This window comes from Balaenoptera physalus, assembly GCF_965194825.1.
Source record: "Balaenoptera physalus genome assembly, chromosome: 9".
Classification (NCBI taxonomy): domain Eukaryota; kingdom Metazoa; phylum Chordata; class Mammalia; order Artiodactyla; family Balaenopteridae; genus Balaenoptera; species Balaenoptera physalus.
In genome coordinates this window covers 43,825,410-43,852,059 of record NC_138888.1, presented here as the reverse complement: position 1 = coordinate 43,852,059, position 26,650 = coordinate 43,825,410, and the positions used below count along the sequence as shown (strand labels likewise).

Here is a 26,650-nt window from a genome sequence, read left to right as displayed (position 1 = left end):
GTAGTTAATTAAAAAAACACTTCAGCCACTCAGGACTTCTCACCATTCATAAACCGAACTGGAGACATGGAGCCACTACCCACTTATAAATTGGACAAAACCAAAATTCAACCCTGAAACCATTTGGCTTAAAATATTCACGTTTTAAAGACAAATATATCTTTTTTAAAATTTTAATTTAATTAATTTTTGGCTGCGTTGGGTCTTCGTTGCTCCACGTGGGCTTTTCTCTAGTTGCGGTGAGCAGGGGGGCTACTCTTCGTTGCAGTGCGCTGGCTGCGAGCGTGGGCTCTAGAGCGCAGGCTCAGTAGTTGTGGTGCACCGGCTTAGCTGCCCTGCGGGGTGTGGGATCTTCCTCGACCAGGGCTCAAACCCCTGTCCCTGCATTGGCAGGCGGATTCTTAACCACTGTGCCACCAGGGAAGTCCCTAAAAACAAATACATCTTTTAAGGGTGCATTTGTTCGCAGTTTTATAGACTGTGAATCGATGTCGGACTTTTTGTTGTATTTATACTCTATTTATAAACTCTAGTTATTCACTAGATTGGGTCTATTCACTTTCTTGGGTCTGGGCTCTCAATGCTCCCAACCTCTACCCTCCCTACCCCCAAGTATGCCCCACGGGTATTCTTGTAACGTTCTTTCCCCCACCTGTCCCGACGTACAGAAAGCCTTGTCTCAATTCGTTCCTAAACTTTAAGGACAGAGAACTACAGGGCTGGGGGAGGGGTGCCTGGGAAGGCGGAAAGCGTTGCAGAAAGGAGGTCCGAGTCAGGAGAGCTCTCAGGGAAAGAAACAGAACGGCGATGCGAAATGCGTGTTTCACAACCGGAGTGTATTCTCTTTCACCTCTGAAATGAAACAAACAAACAAAATCGCAGCTGCTGTATTACTGACTGAAGAGTCAGCAAAAGCCCTCTCTGACCTCCCTGCAGTGCCTAGGATAATTCCTCTCGCAGCCAATGAGTCCTCGTTCCAAAAAGTTACTGAAACTTTAAAGGATGCCGGCCGAGGAGACTCGGGGCGGCCGGGGTCTGGGTAAGGCCGCCTGGACTCCTCGAAAGCAGCAGGTACTCGGACAAGCTGGAGGCGGGGAGCGAATAACGCGGACCTAGAGGGTTCGGATGGAGGGCGTCAAAGAGAAAGGGCGGGATCATAATCTAGAGGGGCAATAGGGACCCGCCCCAGTGAGCGGAATTAAAAGGTGTGGTAGCTGACGGCTTGTGGATTGGCTCCGAGGGGGCGCAAAGGAGGTGCCGCAGGGCAGCGGTTACAGGGTTCAGCCGCTGCCGTTTCCCCGCAGAGGGAGCTCCTCCGCGCAGAGAGGAGTTCCCAGACTCTTACATCCTGTCTGCGAAGATCCGGATTTCCTGGGGGATTCCTAGGGATAGCGCCGTTCCTCCCGCCGAGGAGCCGAGAGCAAAGAATCTTCCCCACCTCGCCACCGCGGACGCACACACTCAACTCTCCAGTGTGAGCTCGGGGCTCCCCACAAGACCTTTCCCCACTACTCAACAACTTTCTCTCTCCAAATGTAAAAGCCCCCATTTCTCCCCTCTCCTCTCCGTCCTCCCGCCCCCTCCTGCTTTAGCCTGGAAAATCCTTGCTCCTCACGGTGCGAAGTCTCAGGGCTCAAGTTCCGGGCTGCGCAGTTCACCGCACCCTTCGGCCACAGGTTCGCCGCCGGGTAGCCCAGGGAAACACACCGGCAGCCCCTCGGGCCCTCGCCCCACGCACCCAATTGGCCTCCCGGCCCCGCCCCCCAACCCCTCCTCCTCCGCGGCCCGGGAGTGGCGTCAGCACGCCGGCCCCGCGTGGGGTTTAAATGCCCACTAGCTGGAGGCCTGGCGCTTCTATCTCGGAGCGCGGTGGCAGCCGGAATTGCAGGGGTGGGAAGGGAGCGTGCGAGCGGGATCCCGAGCCGCGGAGCACGCTGCCCCTCGCTCCGCCGCGGATGACTTGGGAGCTCGGGTCCAAGTGCCGCCCATGCAGCATCCCTGCCCTCCGCCGCCCGAGAGTTGATGATAAAACACTTAACCGTCTCCGCTGCGGGAAGCCATGAGCTGTCTGGATGTTATGTACCAAGTCTACGGTCCTCCCCAGCCTTACTTCGCAGCCGCCTACACCCCTTACCACCAGGTACGTGTCTCCTCTCGGCCGGGCCTCGTAGACAGGTGGCGCGCCCCGGCTTCTCCGAGCACTGCCAGTACTCAGAGGTTCCCGGTGCCTCCGCGCGGGTACTGGGCGTCCGAACAGCGGCGGGCGCCTCCCGGATGCGGGGATTGCCCGCGCTGCCACCCAGTAGGTTGAGCTAACCCCTTTAGCTTGCCCGTTTGCTCTCTCGGGAAGGCAGTTAAGTCCTGCTAATGCGTGCCCCGGGCTTCCCGGGAATAATTAGACGAGGATCGCGCGAGCTGCCTTGATTTCTTAGGGTCTGTCGGACTCCAGATTTCTTCCGAGCCCGGTGCTGGCGCGGGAAGATGCGAGCAAAGCTCACGCAGGGAAAACCAAAATTTGGTCCCAAAGGTGAGAGTAACAACAAAACAAAAGCAAAGGCCTGTCTCTGTCTTTCTGAGACTCAAAAACTCGCGTTCTCATCTCTGCAAGCTTATTTTATCAAAGGCTTTTTTTCCGTTTCAATTCTCAGGCGATCAGGCCAATTAATTACAGAACCAGCGAATTCGTTACAAAGAGAACCGCATGAAACTCACTGGCTTTATTATCTTTGCTTTGCAAAGTTCTGGGAAATATTATTGACCCGGCAGAGGCAAGCTTCATAGATAATACTTCGCCTTTCGCTAGCTGAGTCTGGCTGCCCTGCCATCAACAAACCCACTTTTGAGAAGACCACTAGCCCCGGTTCTGCAAACTCTTCAAGTTTCGTTTAATTTTTACAATATTTCTATTCTCCGGGCTATATCTGGTCGAAGTTTTTCTTTTCATTCCTCAGCTGCTGTAGTCGAAACTGAGGACAGTAGTCCAGGAAATGAATAAGATCGCAGTCCAGTGGGCGGAGGGGGGGGGATCCCATAGGAGTCCGGACTAGGTTGGAAAGTGAGGGCCTGGACTCCTGCTTCGGGAAAATTGAAATACACCCCAGTGTCCGAGTCCATGCTTTTGCCAGTTTTGCTTGCAGAATATCTATTTGATAATTTCCGGATGAATTAATGATGGAATGGGTAGATTTTGCCTTTTGTTTTTGCTTTTCTCCCTCCTCCTCTCCTTTTTAAAACTTCCCAACCAGAAGTTTGTTTAGTCTCAATGTTAATTTTAGGAATCACCAGAGTCTCTCATTGTAAGCCAGGTGGGAATGTGGTAGAAATGGTGATATTTCTAAACAACTCCAGTCTTCTGGCTTCGGTGTCTAAGATGAGCTCCTTCGCAGGCTGGGAGTATTACAAAAAGGAGGGTTGGTTTTCTGTCTGTTTGGTCCTTTCTCCTCCCTGACCCTGGACCAATCTATTGCACCAAGATCTCTGTTTATTTTTGTATAATCAGGGTCTCCCTTGAAGGGCATCCCTGCCTGCATACTGCTTTAACACTGTATTCAGTCCATTGCTCGTTTCTAAGAAAATGTTTTCAGCGGCCACACTTGGTTTTGTAAATCACTATCAGACAGTCATGATTTACCCAACCTTACAGCCAAGATCATCCTCTGCTCCTTTTTATTACTTTTTTCCTCAATATACACAGATGGTGAGGGAAGAAATTCTCATAGCCCACTGGTTTTTCCTTACTCAAAAGAAGATCTCTTTAAAAGCTGAGACTTTCTAATGGCCAGTTTATGAATGACCAAATATCAACTTGCATTTATTAAAATGACCCATGTCACGATGTTATTCCATGTTTTTATCCTGCAGCAGTTCTTCCTTTACATACTTGTTGTGTGGAGTGGATTTTGTTATTTTCATGTTCTATCATGAGGATGCTTAATCCTGCATCTTGTACGTCTGCCCTGAATTCTCAGGCAGGGAACAGTCAGGCCCTAACTGGACTTGGGTGCCCTTTACCCTTGAAGCCTGATTTTAAAACTGTATCTGCCTTGAGCCGGGCTCTGCGGTCAAACTGCTTAGGTGTCTTCCAGGACCTTCACCCTGACACCTTCAGAGAGTTCTCCCTGTGGCCTGGCAGCAATTCCAGGGAGACAGAGGCTCCAAGAAGGGCAGTCGGCCTCTCAGGAACGCCACCTTTGTTGAGCTGCAGGTTGGGAGGCCTGTTGACTGCAGCCCACGTTACTGAGCACCTGGCATGGGCACCGATGTCAGTTGCTCCTGGATACCTTCGGGATCCGGATGAGGGAGTGCAGTCTGAACACAATTTGCTCGCTCTTTTGAAATTGACTTCTCTATTCTTTCTCCTTTGAGCAGAAACTAGCCTATTACTCCAAAATGCAGGAAGCCCAGGAGTGCAACGCCAGCCCCAGCAACAGCAGCGGCAGTGGCAGCTCCTTCTCCAGCCAAACTCCGGCTAGTATAAAAGAAGAAGAAGGCAGCCCGGAGAAAGAGCGCCCACCAGAGGCGGAGTACATCAACTCCCGCTGCGTCCTTTTCACCTATTTCCAGGGAGACATCAGCTCTGTGGTGGACGAGCACTTCAGCCGGGCCCTGAGCCAGCCTAGCAGCTATTCCCCAAGCTGTACAAGCAGCAAAGCCCCGCGGAGCTCTGGGCCCTGGCGGGGTAAGTATAGGGCCCCAACTGGCAAGGGAGGATAGAGAGCCCTCACAGCCTGGGGTCCACCTACAGGGGTTCAAAGAGATGCAGCTGAAAGAATGCTAGGTGTTAGAGAAGAGGTGAGGAGGGCCATTGGGGGAGGATAAGGAAATCGAAGGAGGAGTAGGCACAGGCCTAAGATCTCTCCTTGAAGAGGCAGAGCAGAGCAGTGACCTAGAAAAAAACAATAGCCTTGGAATTGGGAGGCCTATGTTTGTGTGTTGGCTCCACCACTTCCTAGCAATATGACCTTGGGCAAGTCTCTTAACCTCTTGGAGGTCACTCTATTTACTGGTCTCTAAAATTAGAATAATACTTGCCCACTTAACTATCCCTGGAGGTGGCTGTAAGGCAAACAGAAAATGTATGTAAATGTGCTGTGGAAATGTGAGGTTTCCAACAGCCTCCCGAGGCAGGTGGGGGGGGAAGGGGGGAGGAGGATCTTCACGAACAACAGCTTACAGGGCCCTTACCCCATTTCTGAAAAATCTTTCCAGAGAAAAAAGTCCTAGAATGCAATGCAAGCAAAACCTGCTGAAGAATGTCTCCTAAAACCTACTTATGCCTTTTGCCAGATTTTGATTACTTGGGAAATCTTGAAGCAGAGAATGTCTTTCAATAAGCGAGTAAAATAATAAAGAAATAAGAATTTAAGGGTAGCCAAAACATCTCTAAGGAATTTTCCCAAACACATCCCTTCTTTATTTATTTACCCTTCTCACCAAACACTGCTTTACCTAGCCTGGGACAGTGATTTCTTGGATGAGTCAACGAACTCTCCCTTCTATTCTGAAATCTTGACCTCCCCTTATTACCAAAACAAGGGTGGAAGTAACTATTTGGTAACTTTGGTAACTTTCTCACTAACCTTAGCTTTTGATGTGTACCAAGCTGAGAAATGAGGACTTTGTTGTAACAAAGGAAAACAAATATTTCATTTTGGGGGAAATGACAACTGTCGCCCTTCCTTTTTTTTTCTTAAGAGTGTGACAGTTTGTACAAGCCTTGCCTACACAAGATCCAAAAACGTTAGTTTTAAATACAAAACATTCTTTTTATTCTCCAGTTGCCTAAATACTTTTAACAGGAAGACTGTTCACTACTTAGAATGCATTTTCAAAGCATTTTAAATTATCTACTATGAAATGCAGATGCCTTCTCCAGGGTTCTTTTAATTAAATGTCTTTCTTTCCTTTCCTCCCAACTAAAGGCAACAAATTTGATCTAAATGCTGTTCTCTTAAAATGCTTCCAGACACTAGGGGTCAACAATGATACAGACAATAATAATTATTATTGTTGTTATTATTATTATTCCTGGCATCCACATTTTGATGCGAAGAATTTGTTAATTAAAACTGAAAAGACCTGTCCCTTCGTGTCCCCCTCTGCAAATAATACAGCTGCCCTTTTAATAGGTCAAGTTTACTCTTTTCAAAAAAAATTTTTTGAAATAAAGTTTCTAGAAAGGAGGCTAATGATAGCAAGACTCCGAAATATGTCGATGGACTTCCAGTCTATCAGAGGCCTTGGAGGGGCACATTTTCTGGAGCAAGGGAGGCTGAAACGCGAGAGCGGGTAGTGAGATCGCTAGGCGGCCGACCAAGAGCGGGAAGAGGTACCTTTAGCTTGAGGAGAGGCTGCGGGCCGGGAAGGCGAGGCCGCTTCTGGTCCGAGGCCGTCCAGCCCGGAGTCCGAGGGAAGCTCCTGCGCCCTGAAACTGGGACTGGGGAAGGAAGTCTCTCCGCTCTTCCTCTCCCCGCCAGTCTCCGGGTTCCCGCAGCCTGGGACGCGCCTGCAAAATCCGAGGAAGCGGCGCTCCTCCCCAAGGGGTTCCCCGGTGCGGCGCCCGGACCTCGCGTTCCCGGGCCGCAGCCCCGCGAGAGAGGCGCCGCGCGTGCGCCCCGCACGGCGCCTTTCCCGCCCTTTGCCCGCCCCGGCCGTTCAGTTCTGCGGCGGCGGAGCGGCATCGGCAACCGTGCTTCCGGCGGTGATGCGTTCCTCTCTCCGTCTCCTCCCCTCCGCCTCGCCGACCCAAAGACGGCTCCTTCCCGATGAGCCAGCGCAGCTTCCCCGCCTCCTTCTGGAACAGCGCTTACCAGACGCCGGTGCCCGCGCCGCTGGGCAGCCCTCTGGCCGCCGCTCACTCGGAGCTGCCCTTCGCCGCTGCCGACCCCTACTCGCCGGCCGCGCTGCACGGCCACCTGCACCAGGGCGCGGCAGAGCCCTGGCACCACGCGCATCCCCACCACGCGCATCCGCACCACCCCTACGCGCTGGGCGGCGCCCTCGGCGCCCAGGCCGCCGCCTACCCGCGGCCCGCCGCCGTGCACGAGGTCTACGCGCCGCACTTCGACCCGCGCTACGGGCCGCTGCTGATGCCGGCCGCCTCGGGGCGCCCGGCCCGCCTCGCTCCCGCGCCGGCCCCCGCGCCAGGCAGCCCGCCCTGTGAGCTCTCGGCCAAGGGCGAGCCGGCCGGCGCCACGTGGGCCGCGCCCGGGGGACCTTTCGCGAGCCCCACGGGGGACGTGGCCGGGGGTCTGGGCCTCAGCGTGGACTCAGGTAAGCGGGAGAGGGAACGTGGCATCCCCGGGCCCCCCCTCCTGCCCTGTGCCCAAACCTGGGCTGAGGCCGGGACCCTACTTAGTTCTCCTTGGAGACCCCAGTGACCCTGAGGCCCGAAGGTCTGCATGGCGGGGTTGTGTTTCAGCAGACAGATGACCCTGTGTCATCGGTGTGGGCAGAATGAGAAAGTAGCTGGCTAATATTACAGAGGATTTTTTTAAAATAAAATTTGTTGGAAAGGTTCTAGCTCTGTGCTGTTCAGTACTGTAGCCACTGGCCACATGTGTCGGTTGAGCACGTGGAACGTGGCCAGGCCGAATTGGGATGTGCTGTAAGTGTATAATATACACTGGATTTCAGGATTTTGTCCCAAAAAGAATGTAAAATTCATCTCACTGATGTTTTACATTGATTACATGTTGAAATATTTTCAACACATTGCATACTGACTATATTGGGTTAAATAAAATATATTACTAAGATTAAGTCTCACCTGTTTGTTTTTTACTTTTTTTTCAATGTGGCTGCCGGAAAATTTAGAATTATGCCCATGGCTCCCATTGTGTTTCTGTTGGACAGCGCTGATCTAGAGTGCCTGCTAAGAGCATAGTTTAAAATCCTCCACAACTTGGGGTTGGGGAGGGAGTCTTGTCACCTCTAGTGGTAGTTACAAGTCATACAAATATGACTCATGACTCTGATATCAACTTAATTGTCAAATTAAATAGGTCTCTGGAAAACATAAAACTTAACAAGAACACGATTTTAGTGATAATATTAAGTCCCTAGCTTGAAGAGTTGAATTTGAAAGGTACAGTCAAATAAGGGTTTACTTTTTTGTTTGCTTTATTTTTAGGGCAAATGAAAAAAATAGTTATATAATAAATGCAATCATTGGCTCATAGTCTTGCCCGCTCTCCCTTCCCTCAGGTGCAAATTTGACACTTGTTTGCTTTGCTCTTACTTTCATTCATGGCCTTTAGATGAATTCTGTGACTTTCACAATGAAACAGTGGTGTTTGTCTTTCTCTTTCTTTAAATATCTTGTGCCTTCCCTCCCCCACCCCCTTCTCTCTCCCTCTCTCTTTCTCTTCTCCCTCTCTCTCTCCCTTTTATTTTCTCTCTGTTTTCAGGTTTGCAGCCTCAGGACAAAAGCAAGGATCTGTACTGGTTTTAGACAACCCACCTTCTTCCCTGTAGGTCTCTGCATAGCGCAATTGGTGACACTCAGAGCTGAAATCAAGTGGGTTTGTAACAGCTTCTGATCTTGGTTTGCAGCTCGTCGTTATTCCCTCTGTGGTGCATCCCTCCTGAGCTGATCTGCTGACCCAGGGTTTCCCCTTCCCTTTCCCTTCTGACCAGCCATGGAGGCTGGCATCTGTGCCTCTCACTTCATGGATGAGGACATGGGGGAATGCAGAGACTTCAAACTTCTCCGTGTATTGGGAAAACCAGAACACACATCGACAGAATTTTCATCTAAAAATAATTCCTTCTGCCAAAAGAGGAAATCCAAAGACTCTGAATGATGCTTAATGACTTTTGGGCAAATCACTGGAAACATCCATGGTGATCACTTAGGTGACATGATTCATAGTTTTCTCGGAAAGAGGGAAAGAAAAAGAGATGTTTTGGTGTGAATATTTTTTATGCTGATGTGAATTATTTCATTAAGTAGTGTGATCATAGCACTGCAATGTCAATATCCTCAGACTGAAATGTATTTGTATTTGCATCAAAGACTGTGGTAGAGAAGTCAAAAGAAGCCAATTCCTTCTTCCTCACCTGTAGCCTCCAGCTCCTTTCCTGCCCACTCCCTCCCTACAACACCCACTCCAGACACAAAGACACACTTTCTTCTTCGGACTGTGAACGTGGAAGCCTCAGCCTGAATGTGAGCGGCAAGTGGCGAATCTGGAGCCACCTGCCCGAGTCTTACTGAAATGCAGCTGTTGTAGGACAACTGTTTAAAACTCCAGAAATACATCGACCAAAGGGGGCACTTCCCAGTGTTTGGCACAGCAATTGCAGTTGCACTGGATATGTTTTATACGTGTGTGTGTGTATATATCATATTTTTTACAAAGAACATTTTATGATGAAAGAAGAAGCTCTCTCTGCCTTCTCTCCCACGAATTCTGTCCCTCCCTCTATCCTTCTTTGGGTGAAAAAAAGTAAGCATCAAGAGGCCCCAGTTGTCTCCAAGAAGAAGAACTAGGAGTCACCACAAGGGGAAGAGATGCCCATGGAGTCTCTGGTACCTCGAATATTCTTCTCAGTCTCTGTGGTCATGATTTGGTCACTTTAGTGTTGGGACAGGGGAAGGGGTACACATGTGGGCAAAACTGAAGGGGATGAGGAAGAAGAAACGAACATTAAAGATGTTTGTTTACCACTAGGTCGCTGTGTTATTTCTTAAAAGGAAAACAAATACCTTAGTTTTTCTCTAATAGCATAAAATAATTTATAGTAGTATGATCTGATGTCAGGAAGTAAAATTACTTCGTATATATATTTTTGGTTTTCCAAAGTGATTGTCATGCTGTGAAACCTGTGAACCCCTTTCCACCTCATGTCAACCCTGGAGATGAGAAGTTGGGTATCCCCACTCTGTTTTACAGATGAGAAAATGGTAACCCATGGAAGCCCAGATTACCTGATGGCCTTCATCAAGTAAAAGCAGAGATGTATAGAAAACACTACTTGTATACCATTCAGTCAGATACACATATTTTTCTCCAAAAGAGGATTATTGTTACTTCTTAAATTCTAGACTCTTCAGATAGTAGAGTCCTCAGTTTAAAAATGTTTTGGAAATACTGGTTATTTTATATTTTTATCAGCTAGGCTAGGAAACCAAACCTACAGCTAGGCCAAAAAAAAGAAATTTTTGAATTAACGGTTTTATTTTCCCTTGACGCCAAAGTTATTCGTGTTCTTTCTCTAAAGAGAGAGATTTAGTGTTCTTTAAAGAGAGAGATTTAGTGTTATGCCCAAACTGCCCTTGAAAGTTGTTAAAGCATAAAATATTAATTCAAATCTTGATCTTCATTATAACACAAGAGGCAAATACAGTGTATCTTGGGTAACTGTCTCAAGAGTTGGGTGCAGTTAAGGGACCTTACTCAGAACATGGCTTAGCAGAGTTACCCATCCCCTCTTTCTATCATTTTGGTACCTGTTAAGTAGACTATGATCATTACAAGAACCTATTACTGTTTTTGCTCAGATGGAAGGTACTACATGATTATATTGTCCCAGATGTGATAGTAATCAGTAATAACTAATTGCATTGCATATAGCAATAACTAATGTTAATTATCATGCCCCAGGCACTGGTCTGAGGGCTTTATATATAGGTTAACTCATTTAAACCTCACAACAATTCTGTGTGGTACTTATTACCACAGAGGCTCACAGAGGAGAAGTAATCTGCCCAGTCACATAACTGGGCAGAGCCAGGATGCCAACCCAGGCAGCCCAGGGCAGAGACTGCACTGTTATCCACTGCAGTAACTACTGGTCCTCTTCTGATCTGTCTTGAAATGCTCAACTTTAGGCTTACTTTCTCCTCCACAATAGATGAATAAAGAAAGGAAAAGAGACAGGCCAGCAAAGACTGACATGCTGTAGAACTTATAGAATCCCAGGTCTCAAAGGAAGTATCATAGGACGTTGTCCAGACTCCTTCGTCAAATGGCACTACCTGTAGACCATTCAGCCAGATGCATTTTTCCATTCATCTCTAGGAAGGAATTATTATTGCTTTTCTTATTAATTCATTTCAGTATTTATAGCCTTCTCTGCTCTGAAGCTCTTCACACCCAACCTAACCAAGTCGTGTTAAGCGTGTTAGTCTGAGGTTTGGACATTGAAGCAATAACTAAAATTAACTTTGGACTTCTCTGTGATTTTTTAAAATCCATGTTCCATTGGCATGGATCGCTGGTGTATACAAGCATAAATAAAATGCATTTAGTTCCAGCGCACTTTTAAAATTTTGCCACTCAGTGTACAGATGAAGAAGAAAGCACAGCAAGTGCATTTTCTGCTGGACATCTTTTCCAAGTAGTCCTCCTCCCCAAGAAGCTTTCCCTGTGCTCAACCTGCGTTAGCACTCACAAGATCTCTGATCAGAACCCACAGGGGGCCTTTTCCCAGCCCTGAGGTTCTGATTACTGAAGCCTCTCTCCTGAGCTGCATCCGACCTGAATATCAGGTTGCTGGTGAGGAGACTCAATCACTGGAACTGGCCTTTGGGGCAGTCCTGAACAGACCGTCCAGACTGCTGAACAGGGCTCCAGTGACCTAGCACATAGGACACACGGAGCAGAGGAGCAGAGCATTTCCCTCCATGTTATACATTCCCAAAGTAGAAATGCAAGAGGCCCTGGAACTATCATCATTCGGTTCTGTGTAATAAGACTTTCAAAGGGAACTTTGGTGAACTCATAGCTCTAACTGACATTTTTTTGACATTCTTTTAGGCGCACCAAGTCATGTAAAGGATGAATTCTCATGCTTGTCTTGCTAATATTCGTGAAACCATGCAGATTAGAGAAGGCCCTAGTAGTTGAAAAAAGGACATTCAAGGAAAGCAGGGATGACATGAGAAAAGGTAAACATGATGTTTTTGCATATATTATACCTGGTTGGGGGTCTGAGAGAAAGATTAGATTCTCCTCTAATCATCCCGGTTGGCACTGGTGTCCTCCTAACCCACAGTTTTCCCTTTGCACTTGGCCTCTACTGAGGGAGAGATGACGAAAAGGGGAGAGACAGCTCTCTGCCACCAAATAATCCTGTTGCCGATTGCCCTCTGGCTGAGAACTCGGTCACCCAACTGCAGGGAACTCTATCTATTCTACTCCCTTAGCTTAATAAGAGTTGCCATCCTGTCTCATTTCCCCTTTGAAGTTCTGTTTCGATGCGTGGCAAATTCTGGCAATGACTTAAGATTGATTCAGGCCTGGATGGGAGGGAGGGCAGAGGTGGTGAGTGTTGGGACGTAGACTCCCTGACTGGAAGCTTCTCTTGCCGCTCTTTCTGGGTAAGTACTGCATTTTCTGTGCCCTTTCGAATAGGGGGAAACAACTTGTAATTTTAACCTCCCATTTGCTTAGAATTGTAAATCCTGTGTTTATGTGCAGGCACATATACACCTTCTATCAAAATAAACAAGAAACCTTAAACACTTAGTGATCGGTTACTTCAGAGTTGGGGATTTTTAAAAATAAAACTTAAACTGCTTTCCATATAAATGCCATTTCCATAAATTGCATTTTTAAACATAATTCACTAGGAGTCAAAGCATGGAAGAAAAGATGAAAGATATTTGAAAAGACTTTAAAAATAAACGAAACCAAAAAACATAAGATTCCTTTATAAAATTGCTTTAACAGTCTATGGATAATTTGCATGCAAATAATTCACATTTTGATTGTACTTGTGAAGGTCTTTGCTCTCTATGGTCCCTTCTTCCTTGCAAGATTTTTAAGATTTGTTGTTCTTCATTATTTGTTGCATATTTCTAAATTCTGGAGTAAAGGAAAAAATGTCCTAAAGGCAATATCATTGTTATAGTTGCTGTTTGCACATAACTGAAGTTCTGACATTTACACAAACAACAGGATTAAGCAAATGTAAATTTCATATTTCCTCAATACCAGCTCTCCCTCATCTCCCATGAATAAATGAAACTCACAATACAAATACAGGATCCATACAATAGAATCTGTTTATCTACAAATACCACACAGACACACATACACACCACTAATGCATGCCTAAAGAGAAATCAGAGACCCCATGCCCTCAGACAGGCACAGACACAAATGATTATTCTCACTTGACAGACCAAGTGTACCGCTCTTTCCTTGTATTTCATTCCAGCCACAGAGGGCTGGATCAGGAAAGAGACACTTGATAGCTGCTGTTTCCGTGGTTGAAATATTTGTGAAGTTAACGCACAATCTGAAAGCAGAAGCTAATAAATTATAGGGTGCTAATTGGAGCTGGAGCAGAGCTGTCAATCATGTTATCCTAAACACAGAGAGACCCTCATAACCTAAAAAGGCAAGGCAGCCTTCAGGAGGAGCGCCCAGTTGTCTCCAGCCTTGACCTCCACCCCAGCGGAAACACTGCGTCCAGGCAGAGTGGCCACTGGCAGAGTCGGCAGAGGTGATTCTGCTAATCCAAGCTCACTTTAAGAAAATAGACAAATTGTCTTTGAGGGAAAAGAGTAAAATATTTGACTGAAAAATTAATGTTTAGAGAAACACATATTGTTTAGAGAAATATATAGTGAATTTACTGGAATAATTAATACTTTGGTAAAATGTTACCCTTTATTTGGAATTTTTCCACTTTAAAACACAAGTTTAACTCAATAAGAGAAAAATCTAAAGTTCTCCACAACACAGGGTCATGTCTACCTCACTTACAGTGTTTTCATGGGTTTACCAGTGTACTCTTATGAAACGAAGCACCTCTAAAATAGAAATAAGGAGTCCAAATTTCCTTTGTCTTACGGAATTCATTTCTTTCATCTAGAAAAGCAACAGCAGCATATTTTCTGTTCCTTTGTTTTGTTCTTAGAATCTCCTAGTAAGCTCTAGTTCTACTTATCTCCCAAAATTTCAAAGTCACTAAAGTGATTTTGCTCAAACTATCCTCCTCTGTCACTATTATTTCCATTTCCTATCAAAACTGCATAAATTAATAAATATACAATTTTCATTACATATAAGAAATTTAGTTTAAAGGTAGACTAAAATTTGGAAAACAAAACTAAAGAATTAAAATTTTTTGATTCCTAATATTTGCATGACTCTAACGATCTAGCTACCACTTAGAGATTTTTACCAACATTTATTTAAGGAGTATATACTTTATATATGTATTTACAACTGGTAAAATACTCTGTTTGCCTCATAATTTGGAAGCTTCTTTAGAATACCTCAGGTAAAAATAGTTTTCGCTCAGGAAGAGCAAATCAAGTATCTTAAAATTCTAAACACACAATTGCTTAAAACATGGATTATAATTGATGGGAATGTCAGAGCTTATTTTGTTTCCTGCTAATTCTCATTACTACAGCTTTGCCCTTATTTTTGGCAACAACATTATCAGCCCTGTGCCAGTAATGGTATTATCAAGAAATGGGATGGAAAACAAACAAAAATTAAAACAAAACTTTTTGTTATTGCTATTTATTTTTACTAGGTACAATCCTTTTTCTTTTTTCTTCCTCTAGTGTATTTTACCCAATGTGTAATCCATCTCAGAAAACAATGGAATGCTTTTTCCTCTAGTATCATATTACTTTTTTTCATTGTACCTGCTTTTTTATGGAATTTCTTGACATATCTGGGAGGTTATCTCAATATATCTAAAGGTTCTGTATTATTAGTATTCTTCCATCTTGCTTTGTGGAGTGTGAAATCCTGTTTTTACCTCGGGCAATTTCTCCTCCACTCTCAGAAACTGACAGAGGGCATTGACAGACAGATTTGGTAAGAAACACAAAGAACAGAGCTTATGATATTTGTTCTTCCTTGTTCAAAGGCTTCTTCTAAAAACACATTCTTCGCTTGTACTTTTTGAAAGGAGTAAGATAAGAGCCTAGGGACGTGTCAGACTTGTATCCCGAGGGAAAACCATGATGAAGTTGTATTCAGTTGGGATTGGTGAGAAGGGAAGTTTTATTCACAATTTTATACTTAACTGTTTCAAACTAGCTAGTAAATTTTTAAAATGATAATACAGGCACCACCATCTTGCATTGAAGTTTGGGACGCCTGGTTATTTGATATTTAAGGACTGAAAAATTTTTAAATCTGCCAGTGAGATACTGCCATCTCCCTTTTTTGTTTGCGATATAAAATGTATTGAAACTATTTTCAATCAACTATACTCCAATAAAAATTTAAAAGGTTTTAAAAAATTTTAAATAAAATGTATTGAAACTAAAAAAGAAAAACAATGCTTCACTGCCATAAAATGTACCAGGCTGCAGGTTAATATAGGCTTTGGGTCTTAGGAGACTGAGGTAGAAAGTATAGGTACCACTGAATCTCCCTGTGTCACAGAGCAAGGGCAAGGCATTAAGTTAAAACAAGACAAAATTATACCACTTAGTAATGTATATTCTTTCACATCATAAAAGCTTCTGACTACATTTTTACTGCTATTTTAGGGTGCAAATTTAATTCTTGTCACTTCCTTTATTAGAGGAACTTCTAATTTGAACTCAAATTACCCATGCTTTATTCTCCTTCTCCTTACTTACTATAAACAGAAAAGTTCTAAAAGTGATATTATAGAAAATGCTTTGCATGTTGTCTGCTCGTTTCCTGATCTAGTTCTTGTGCTTGTCCTATATGTCCATATGGATGCTCAGAATGAAGTTAGAGCTATCTTGTCACAGTTCTCAGGAGGACATCAAGCTCACTACGAGACTATTTCAGCTCAAGGGTACATCATCTAGAAGTGCCCAGAGTACTTATCACAATTCTAGTTGACTGTTCCTCTGGGTTAGTGCACTCGGCAGTGTTTTTCTCATATTCCACAGAAGGTTCCTGGTAAATTCCTTCCTCCCATTCTGTTAGAAAACCTTCACCCTAACTACCTTCTCATCCAAATGCTATCTGTTCTTCAACGTCTCACGTAAATTCTGCCTCTTCCTGGAAGCCTTATCGCCACACCAGACACAGTAAGTGGTCTCACCCATATCGGAACTCTTACCAACTAATGTCTATGCCATTTTTTTGCCATTTATTATTTAACATCTTGGGACACAAGTTCAGAATTTAAAAGGTTGCAGTAACCCTAAAGATTATCTCGTTCTCTCTTGACTTCTTATTTTTTACCCCCTCAGCTGGATATTAAGTACATTGAGCAGGTACTACCAACTATTTGTGAAAAAAATACACAAATTATTGCATTAAACTTTTTATTTGATTATGTGCAAACCAATTTTAAAATACAGGTTCATCTGAGGTTTAATGTACAAGTTAAAAAAAAGAAAATAAAAATAGTCTGGAAGCTGCTTCAGTAAAGAAAATCCTCTTATTAAAAGGAGTGGGGAGAGGTTCTTCACTTTTAGGAGGCAGTGTCAAATGTCCTTTTTCTGCGCTTGTATCCTGATCCTCAATCTCTGTCTTCTGCTCAAGGACATCCCTTCAACAATTGTCCTCTCTTTTCCTGCATCATCATTTCTCCCACTCTACTGGATCATTCCCATTAATATAAAACAGGCTGCAATATTTCCTGCCTTAAAAAAAAAAAAAAAAAAGCAACCTTCTTTGACCCTGCCTCCTTTTAGTTACTAACTCATTTCTCTGCTCCCTTTAAATGGCAACAAGCCTTAAATGAGTCATCCTCTTGCTCTCTCCACTTACTTTTCCATTTTCTCTTGTACCCACTCTAGCTTAGCTTCCGCTACACACACACTTGCCAAGGTCATCAGTTAGCTCTGAATAAACCTGAAGATCAGCTCTCAGTAACCTTTTACTTGTCTCATCGATAGGGTGAATACATCAGTGAAGATCCTCCGATAAGCAGAGGTCAAGACGTATACCATGCACTTGAGGCCTTATTAATATGTTCTAGCAAAGATACTACACCTGGCATAGCAGCTGCAATTGGGCTACTATTTGATTTAACTCATGCTCACACTACAGCCATTCTCCAGGATCCATGTGGTTTCTGCAGAAGCTCTGGTGAATTAAAAGGAGGTGTGACAGAAACCATGAACCCTGTGACCTTTCGAACATAAATGCTGGCACTAATCATTGTAATTCCCCAGGATCCTATTTTATTTTTGACTTACTATCTTGGCTAGAGGAGGGAAGAGAGGAGGGCAGCAGTTCCAGAGGTTTCCTCTTGGCCTTCCACACCATGATATATTTTACCCCACAGGCCAAGGATCCAGTGATTCAACCACCAAGTATGTCAACCCCTATTACACATTTATAGAGTGGAGAAATCATCACCAGTGGGGTCGTGGGCCCGGTGGACACACTGTAGGTTGGCCTTTAGCTAGGACTCAATTTAATACCTGGCTCCGTAAACCCCACCCTAACAAAGGGGCTATGATGATGCTTCAGGTCTCTAGATACCAATGTCAACTCAGATCCTATGTCTAATAGTCTGAAATGTCTCGGGATTCCCAGTGCACAGTACTGGAATAAATGGCCACAGTGCTCTGTGGTGGAATCATCATAGTATATACCGTGATAGTGTTACAGGTTCTGTCCTAGGACCTGTCCACTTCTTCAGTCAAAGGGTTACAGATCTTTACAATGGTGATTTTTATTCAAGTGACCACATCAGCCTCCTAACTCCTCCATTTTTGCCTTTCTCTGATTGTAAATGGTAAGCACTGCTGCCCTTCTGTTTTGTCCTGGGGACAACATACTTTATTAACCATCTCCACAACTCCCTATGCTCAAGCTTCTTTGGGTGCCTCTCCATCATCGTGGTGATGGGGGTCCCCTGGCTTCTAGTAGTCAAGTGCAGCCATCTGGTATCTATTATTTCAGGGCTGTGTCATGTCCATAGATCTTAACGAGCCCAGATGTGGATGGTCTGCAGAGGAAGCCATTACTGAGCTGCTTAGTGATACTCAGTGAGGCACCCCTCTCAGCCTGTTCCTAATGACCTTAGTGTGTCCTTTGATGGGTCTTCTGGCCTCACACAATATGTCCATGCCAGCATTCCCACTTCCCTCAGTCTTTTTATTCTTTCCGCTCCCATCTGACAGGGCATCTCAGCATGGGCCTTTGTTTTCTCCAGGCTTCCAAGGCTACCCTAGCTGAAAGTTTGCCTTGGGTCTTTTCCAAGATGTTAAAATTTCATGTTCCAGGAAATCCCACTGAGTGAATGAATTCCTGCTTATCCAGTCTTACCTTCCCACCCCCTTACTCACGTACCCTCCGAATGTAATCCCAACATTACTCCCCTGGCTCCGACCATTAGATGTTAGCTAATTCTTAGAGCTCCTTTGAGATGTAATCTCTTTCCTTCTTTATCAGACCCAGCATATCCCAAGTCAGGTTAGGCTGGGATTTAACCCTGGTTATCAACCTGGCAGTCCCCAGCAGAGGTAGGTGCAGCTCCCAAGGGGGCACCTGTTGCCTTGCTGGGGAGAGGCCACAGGAGTATCTCCCTGTACAGAGAAAGTGCTAGCTCTTACGTTAGAGGTATGAGCCATCTCGACAAGCAGTGAGGGATGAGAGGGGTTAGCTGAGCCAAATTCCTTGGGGGCATCCATCCAGTTGCCCCCATCCAGGGTTTCAGGGTCACAGGTTTTCTCAACAGACCTACCTTGGCTATCACATGCGGGGCTTGCCCCTCAGTTGTGTCTACTCTTACTCTACAGTTTATAAGCGCCTCTTTTTAACCTATCAGAGACACCTTCTAGCTCTCACAGTTAGCCTTTATTTGCTACATACCCTTAATTTCTTATGATCCTTCTGCAGGGAATCAGTACAACTGTTCTGCAGGGAAACAGCCAGCGAGTTCCACTGTTCTTATAGGCATCATCGCCTGTATATCTTTCAAAGGACTGAATCATCACATTGGCAAAGGTGTTCCCCTCCGTGGGATATTTTTCTTGTTCACCACTGGTGAAATCCATAGCATTTGGGCTGCCACATTGTGCCCAGGACTGTCTGTGCCCCACATATCTATCACTCATGATGAGGTCCTCTTAGCCACTTGGATGATGAGTGAGCCAGACCCCAGATCCCATCTCGCTACCTGTTTTCTTGGGCTATTCCTGGTACTATCTGTATTAGTTAAGGGCCTCAAAGAAACAGATGCCAAGAGGAATAGATGTGCAAATGATTTGTTGGGAGAAAGGCCGTGGAAGGATAAAGGGGGAGAGAGAAAGGGTAGGTGAAAAAAGCCTTCAGATTGCAATGCAGGCCTGACACCTGTTAAGAAGAGAGAGAAGGAAGGATTGGATAGGGAAAGCCTGAGATTACAGTGCAGTTCTGGGAAAGTCTCAGCCAGACTGATAGTCAGTCCCCAAGTCAAAATGGCCTGTTGGTGGCCAAATAAAGTCCAGATCAGGCAGGAATGGCCCATTCCTGGTACTCCTCTGTGTTTAGTCAGTGGCTGGAAATGGCCCAAGGGAAGCATGACCTGGCATGAATGTCACAGTAGATCTGAAGGTACAGAAGCTGGAGGTGTCAATTAGCCACGCTCCCCAAAGCAGGTTCTCTTGAAAGATGATCTAAATAGCACACCTCCGTGTCCACCGCAGGGGACCATATAATTTATGGTCTGAACAAGATCACTTATAAGTGTGAAAGGGACACTGGTGATAATCCAGGACAAAGGCATAAACTGCGACTATCCCAGGCAAATTAAGACATATGGTTACCTTACCTGTCAATAATATTTGACACAGTTCATAATTCCATCCTTCTTCAATCACTTTGTTCACTTGGCTTCCAGGATTCCATGCACTCTTGATTTTCATGCTACTTTTCTGACCCCTCCTTCTCAGTCTTCTTTGGTAGTCTCTCCTCAGCTCCCTAATGTCTAAACATGGAATGATTTTGGCCTCAGTCCTTGGACCTTCTTTCTTATACACACCCCTGGTTGAGCTGGACCAGTCTCATGGCTAGTCTCAGCCTTACCTATATACTGACAACTCTCCAGCCTGAACCCTTTCCTTAATCCCCTCTCCCACTGCATAGTCAGCCTCTCCCTTAGATCTCTAAAAATCATTTCAAAAATAACATATCCTAAACCGAACCTCTAATTGCCATCTTGCCTCTCAAAATGAATCATTTCTCCTTCAGTTTTTCCCATCTGATAAATGGTAACTTCCATTCTTCCCACTGCTCAGATTAAAAATCTTAATCTTTTCTTCCCTTGTACTCCATATGTAATCCATCAGCAAAATCTTCAAAAGAAACACAGAATCAACCACTTTCATCACTTTCACTGCTGTTTCATCACCTTCCCTGCCAAGCCGTCATCATCTCGTGGTTAATTATCATAACTTTCTAATTGATTTTCCTGTTTCTACCTTTCTGTCCCACCCTACTGTCAGTCCCTTGTTCACATGGGCTCTGGAATGATCCTTTTAAAACCAAAGTCAAATCATGTCTCTCATATGTTCAAAATTCCCTAGTGTCTTCCTATCAGGTAAAAAGTCCCTACCATGGCCTGTATGATCTAACCCCCACTACCACTCTCCCCTCCTTCCCTCCCTTTTTTTTATTGCTATTGAGTTATATGAATTCTTTGTATATTTGGGCTACTAGCCCCTTATCAGATTTATGATTTGCAATTATTTTCTCACATCCAGTAGACTGCCTTTTAATTTTGTCGATTTTGTTTTGTTTTTGCTATGCAAAAGCTTTTTAGTTTCATGCAGTTCCACTTGTTTATTTTTGCTTTTGTTGCTTTTGTTTTTGGTGTCAGATTCAAAACATCATTGCCAAGACATATGTCAGGGAGCTTACCACCTGTGTTTTCTTCTAGAAGTTTTAAGGTTTCAGGTCTTATATTCAAGCCTTTAATCCATTTTAAGTTAACTTTTGTTAACTAAAGGGAGTTATGTATAAGATAGCAATCCAGTTTCATTCTTTTGTATGTGGCTGTCCAATTTTCCCAATGCCATTTATTGAAGGGACTGTCCTTTCCCCATTGTGCATTCTTCCCTCCATATTTTGTCATGAGTTAATTGATGATACATGCATGGGTTTATTCCTGGGTTCTCTATTCCCTTCCATTAATCTATGTGTCTGTTTTATATCAATACTACTACTGTTTTAATTCTATAGCTTTGTAATATAGTTTGAAATCAGGAAGCATGATGTCTCCAGCTTCATTCTCCTTTCTCAAGATTGCTTTGGCTATTCAGGGTCTTTGTGTCTTCTTCAGTTTTTTTCATTACTGTCTTATCATTTTCAAAATATAGTTCTTTCACCTCCTCGGTTAGATTTATTCTGAGGTATTTTATTCTTTTTGTTGCGATTGTAAATGGGGTTGTTTTCTTAATTTCTCTTTCTGATAGTTCATTATTAATGTAAAGTAAGGCAACAGACTTTTGTGTATTGATTTTGTATCCTGCAAATTTACTGAATTTGTTTATTAGTTCTAATAGTTTTTTGATGGAGTCTTTAGAGTTTTCTGTATATAATGTCATATTATTTGCAAATAGTTACAGTTTTACTTCTTCTTTCTCAATTTGGATGCTTTTTATTTTTTTTTCTTGCCTAATTACTCTGGCTAGGACTTCAAATAGTATATTGAATAAAAGTTGTGAGAGTGGACATCCTTGTCTTGTTCCTGATCTTAGAGGAAAAGCTTTTAGCTTTTCACTGTTGAGTATGATGTTAGCTGTGAGCTTCTCATGTACAGTCTATTATATTGAGATACCTTCCCTCTGTACCCACTTTGTTGAGAGTTATTATCATAAATGGATGCTGAATTTTGTCAAATGCTTTTTCTGCATCTACTGAGATGATCATATGATGTTTATCCTTCATTTTGTTAATGCAGTGTATCACACTGACTCATTTGTGGATGTTTGAACCATCTTTGCAACCTGGAATAAATCCCACTTGATCATGGTGTATGATTCTTTTAATGTATTGTCATATATATTTTTGTTTTTTATTTACTATGTCTTCTCCCCCATCTATTGATAGAATGTTAGAATGTGGCCTCCATCAAGGCAAAGACTTAGCTTTGTTTATTGCTCTATTCCTAGCACCTATAACAATGCTTCCTGTGTAGTAAGCATTCAATAAATATTTATGAATGAGTGAATGAATCTACATGGGAACACTAAACAACAGTATATCCATCCTAAGGGATGTACGCAGTCATTAGAAACATTCACAAAGAATTTTTAATGATAAGGGGGAAAGCTTATACAATAAAGTAAGTGAAAAAAAAAAAACAAGAGAAATACAACTACTCCAGCCATGAAAATAAGCTCACATGGGGAAGAAAAAAAAAAACCTGGAAGGAAATATTCTAAAATATATACAATGGAGTTTGGGTTGTATATTTTGTCCCCTTGATTCTTCTAGTTGTGAAGAGCCTAGAAGGATTGGGATAGGTCTTCTGGTTTGGGCACCCCATAGCCTTGACCAATGCAAAAAGCAAAATTGGATGGGCTCCTCTTTACCAAAGAGAGAAGGTCAAAGAGAAGTCAAGGACAACTTAAAATTTATGACATTTATTCCACATCCATAAGGCTATTCTGAGGATAAAAGTTGGGTTTAAGATGGGAGAAATGATAATGATAAAATAATTTTTTGCCTCCTTTAACATCCTTTACCATCATTTCAAGGGCTTTCAGAATTTCAGGCCTCACCTAAGTTTGATCTGAACCTCAAAGCAGTCCACCAACTTCTGTAATATGTCTAGGTCTCAAGAGATAACTCAGGATCTAAAGAATCCTCTTGAGCCCCTCTTGACAGTAGACCAATCTTCTGGCATCCCTTCCATGAGCTAAAAGTGAAGACTTGTGAAGTGTGTTGGAAAAGGATGATGAGAAAGCCAATTCATCCATTAAATATGAATTCTTACTTTAGATTAAAGGTATAAAGTGTTAAAAGGCATCACCCTGTCTTCGGAAAGCTTGCAATTCATTCGAGTAGATAAAATACATAGAAATAGAAGGGAAATACATGTGGTTGCCAGCAAATGAGATATAAAGACAAGAAGGGCAACAGTAATTCTGAGAAGTGAGAGGGGAGGGAGTTAGGGACAAGCCTTTCCAAAAAGTTGGAATATGAGCTGATCCTAAAGGAAGACTGGAATTTAGATAAGCAGAGAAGAATAGGTGAGAACATTCCAGTAGGCCAGGGAAAAGCAGGATGGGTAAGCAACACAGAGGGTATCTGAGACCAGGGACAGGCTGTTTTCTCCAGGACATTTTGAATAAAGCATTTTCAACAGAATTATAGCAACACATTAATTTTATCCAGGTAAATTTTTGTTCAACTGGCAATGTTAAACCATAATAATCTTATGGATTATTTCTTTTCCTTGAACAATTTAAAATGAAGGTTAGATTTATTGATCGGCTTTTGTATTGTTTTGTTTCGTTCATACCAATTATAACTTCTGCCTTTGGGAGCCATTATTTCTCTCAAGTCTAACATTCCCAGGTCGTATTTTGCAGATAAAAAATTTATCAATAGGTTTTATTCTTCTGTTAATTTTTAGTGAAGGACATATTTTAACAAGTGCCAATTTTAGCCATTGCCAATTTTTTCCCTCTTGATTATAAAATCTAATTTTTCCAGAATTAACTTACATAGTTTTCAGTATTACCAGCCATTTGTATTTTTATCAATTACTTTCATCTATAATAAATTTACCTATGAGATTTCAGCGACTGTCTATTTTATGTTGCATTAAATATTTCTACCAATATTATTCATTATGAATTATAGAAAAAGACTACTAATTTGCACTTATATCCTAGCTGAAACATGATATTTTACGGGCTGTTCCCCTCCCCTTAGCTATTCTATAAATTTCTCTATTGTCCAGATTGTAATGCAAATGTATTGTACTGAAAATCAAATTCTTCTATATGCTTCTAATCCCTTTGTGTATTCCAAAATAAAGGTCTGTGGCACTGGCAGAGCAAAAGTCATGGTTGCAAGAAACAGAAACTGACTCTGGCTGATTTAAAAGAAAAACATTTATTAACAGGCTATGGAGATAATTTTTAAAAAGCTTTGATGACTCATCTACTACAGAATGAAATTCAAACTCTGTGGTTTAGCACTAAAAGACTCTCTACTGTCTACTCTTCCGTATGTCTCATTTCTTTTGCTTCTCCCAGGACAGCATGAACTGTTAATGCCAGTGTTTGTAGATGACCACACTCCATGTTACCCATTTTCTTTATTTTTGAAACTGCTACCTGGCCAAATGCTTAGTACTGTGAACTACGCTAGTAGTTATAGTAGGTGAACTACACTCCATAGAGGCAGGGATTTTGTTTTGTTCATTGCTGTATTTCTAGTGCTTGGAACAGAACGTGGCATGTAGTAACTATGTGTTGAATAAACTATTAAAGGATTGAATCAATAAATGTAAATACAGGGGGGAAAAAAGGCTATGGAGATAAGTCACAGAATCCCTGGGAGGGCTTGAGAACCCAACTCAGAGGCTATGGAACAGGGAGCCCGGCCAGAAGCAGACAGCAGAACCAGGCCAGTCTGGCCTCCCCAGCTGCCAGAGGCACCAGGCTCCAGACTTGCTCTGCCGACTGTCCTGGCCCTGGACACTGCATGCTGGGAGCCAGACCAGCTGCAATTGCCACCGTCACCAGGGACGACTCACTGTGGTTCCTATTTCTTTGCTTCCTGCGCTCTCAATTAGAAGCCTGTGGTGGCTGTGTCTGAGTGGTAGGGGCTAGGGTCACTTGCCTGCCTTCTCACTGCGAGAGATCTTGGGGAAGCAAATGGAGCATAGCTCCCACTTGGAATATAATGGTAGAGGAATTCTCCAACACAGGAAGGGGCATCATATGCTGGGCTAACAAAAAGAATGATCAGTGCCCATTAGAAAGTCAAAAGATCAGAGGGAAAATATTCTGCCTTGTTCAGTGAGATGACAGATGTGGCAGAGTGGCCATAAATCCTGGACCTTTACTTGGGGGCTGTTCACCACAGAACTGACACATTGACCTCCCTGTGTTCCTCATCATACAGCCTATCATCTGTGCATGGTCTCAGGCAGTAGGCAAATTTAAAAATGAACTAAATGATCCAAGGTGAAAACATGTGTTCCTCTTCCACAGTAGTATTTAGCAAATGTTATGATCAAAGTGTTCTTTATAGCTTGTGAACATCCTGTATACTGCAACTAAGTAACACAGAATACTTTCATTGGTGTTGCTATTAGAGCATTTGAGGCTTTCAGATTTAAATGGGTAACAGCAAAATAACGACTGGCTTTAAATCAGAGTGTTTCTCTGCAGCAATTTTTTAATTGCTCTCATTTAGGTGCTCTCATTTAATTTTTAATAGTTCTCATTTAGGTATTTATTATTTTGTATGGTTACTAAAAATCACACAGCTTGAATTAACATTATATTATCATTTATGTTTAATTTTAAGGACACTTGGATAGTAAATGTAATCCTAAGTATGTTATGTATAAAAGAGATATGGCAAACAAAAACCATCTTTATATTAGCTAATTTCTGTAATAGCACACAAGTCACAGAGTGATTTTTATATGACCCAAAGATCGTGGAATGCTAAGCTTTAGGACGTAGACACCTTCATGGTCCTGTTGTCAATGTGACTGAAGCTGCTGTTCCAAGTCTCCAAAATACAAAGTATTTTAGAGTAGTCATTCAGGACAATATTTTATTGTAATAATAGCTTTCAAAATGACTTCTCGTGTCATAGGTGCTAGTTCCTTCTGTATGTGTAGAGTTATTTAGTCACTTCCTTTGTCCCTTTTGGGATAATCTGTAGTTCATTTGGCCCCTTGAGCACACTTCTCATCCTCCTCCTTCAGGTCTCTAAACATAAGTGTTTAGTCTTTAACCATCTAACTAAGATGTTTCTCTTACAGCCCAGACTGAAGGGTGGGCAGTGGCCTAAGGGACCTCGGGGTGAGGAATCACAGTTTCATTTCCAGACTCATGAGTCTTTCTAAGCTTTCCCGAATGCTCCAAAGTTCACCTCAGAATTCTGCTGAAGGTTAGACAGTTGGTATGGGGATTGTCACAACTAAAACCACATGGCTCTTGGGGCCAAGATGAGAACTCAGGAACTTCTCTGTGTTAATTCAGAGTCATAGACCACCACCCACAACACCTATCATTCTACTAGGTTTTCTTTCAGTGACTACTTAATGGGAGGAGTGTTTCTCTCAACTCTGCATTTCCCAAACAGAGCTATTAATCAGACCCATCTCCATATCCACTGTGAGTGAGACAGGCATAGTTCAGGCCTTCAGGCTTGCCAGGAGGGCAGTAAGCCACTTGTTTTTCTTGGCAGATGTCTTTGTCTGCATGTGGTTCCTTCTCTTCTTTCCTCAGACCACAAGATTCAGATGCCTTGGAGCTTAGAGGACCCTCAGAATTTGCTTCACCTTGTCTGCATTCTGTAGCAAGTACCATATAGTTTAACCCTTCTTGGTTCTTGGTTTCCAGTAAAGCAGTTGACATAACGTCATCTGAATTCAAACAAATCATATGACCATCTTCATCTGTGGAAAAAAATACAAAAGTTATTCTAGCATCTGTTTGGTTTCCTTTATCTGTAATATCCAGGCTGTATGAGAATTAGAACAACACCAGCCTTACAGTAAATATTTCAGTAAATATTTATGATGACCACTAAGGGAACACAAAAGTCCAAGA

The 26,650-nt window shown here is 43.2% G+C and overlaps 2 protein-coding genes across 13 annotated transcripts in view; one reads left to right on the top strand and one right to left on the bottom strand.

Annotated features, from left to right (window-relative positions):
* The first annotated feature begins 879 nt into the window (after positions 1-879).
* VGLL2 (vestigial like family member 2) lies at positions 880-9,673 on the top strand. Of its 10 annotated transcripts, none has more exons than XM_082475398.1 (6): positions 880-2,140; positions 2,433-2,527; positions 4,369-4,678; positions 6,751-7,272; positions 8,409-8,471; positions 8,554-9,673. In XM_082475398.1, exons 1-5 carry the CDS (start codon positions 2,023-2,025, stop codon positions 8,450-8,452), a joined length of 1,089 nt encoding a protein of 362 aa, XP_082331524.1. In that variant the 5' UTR covers positions 880-2,022; the 3' UTR covers positions 8,453-8,471; positions 8,554-9,673. The 10 variants fall into 10 exon arrangements, with proteins under 10 accessions (XP_082331524.1, XP_082331526.1, XP_082331523.1 ...); XM_082475397.1 differs by having other exon boundaries at positions 881-1,474; positions 1,593-2,140; positions 8,409-9,673; XM_082475400.1 differs by having other exon boundaries at positions 4,396-4,678; positions 8,409-9,673.
* The window catches only part of ROS1 (ROS proto-oncogene 1, receptor tyrosine kinase), a 132,123-nt gene continuing 114,730 nt past the window's right edge, over positions 9,258-26,650 (bottom strand). For all 3 annotated transcript variants that reach the window (XM_082475074.1, XM_082475075.1, XM_082475076.1), the window contains one exon: positions 9,258-26,496. In XM_082475074.1, coding sequence (XP_082331200.1) covers positions 26,186-26,496 — 311 coding nt within the window. In that variant the 3' untranslated portion in view covers positions 9,258-26,185. The remainder of the gene's footprint in view (positions 26,497-26,650) is intronic.

Bases quoted from the DNA above. Each gene is read 5' to 3' on its own strand.
- VGLL2 (XM_082475398.1), top strand. From the start codon at position 2,023: ATGATAAAACACTTAACCGTCTCCGCTGCGGGAAGCCATGAGCTGTCT. The intron at 2,141-2,432 runs GTACGTGTCTCC...TTGATTTCTTAG, and splicing joins CCTACACCCCTTACCACCAG to GGTCTGTCGGACTCCAGATT. The intron at 4,679-6,750 runs GTAAGTATAGGG...GCCGACCCAAAG, and splicing joins GAGCTCTGGGCCCTGGCGGG to ACGGCTCCTTCCCGATGAGC.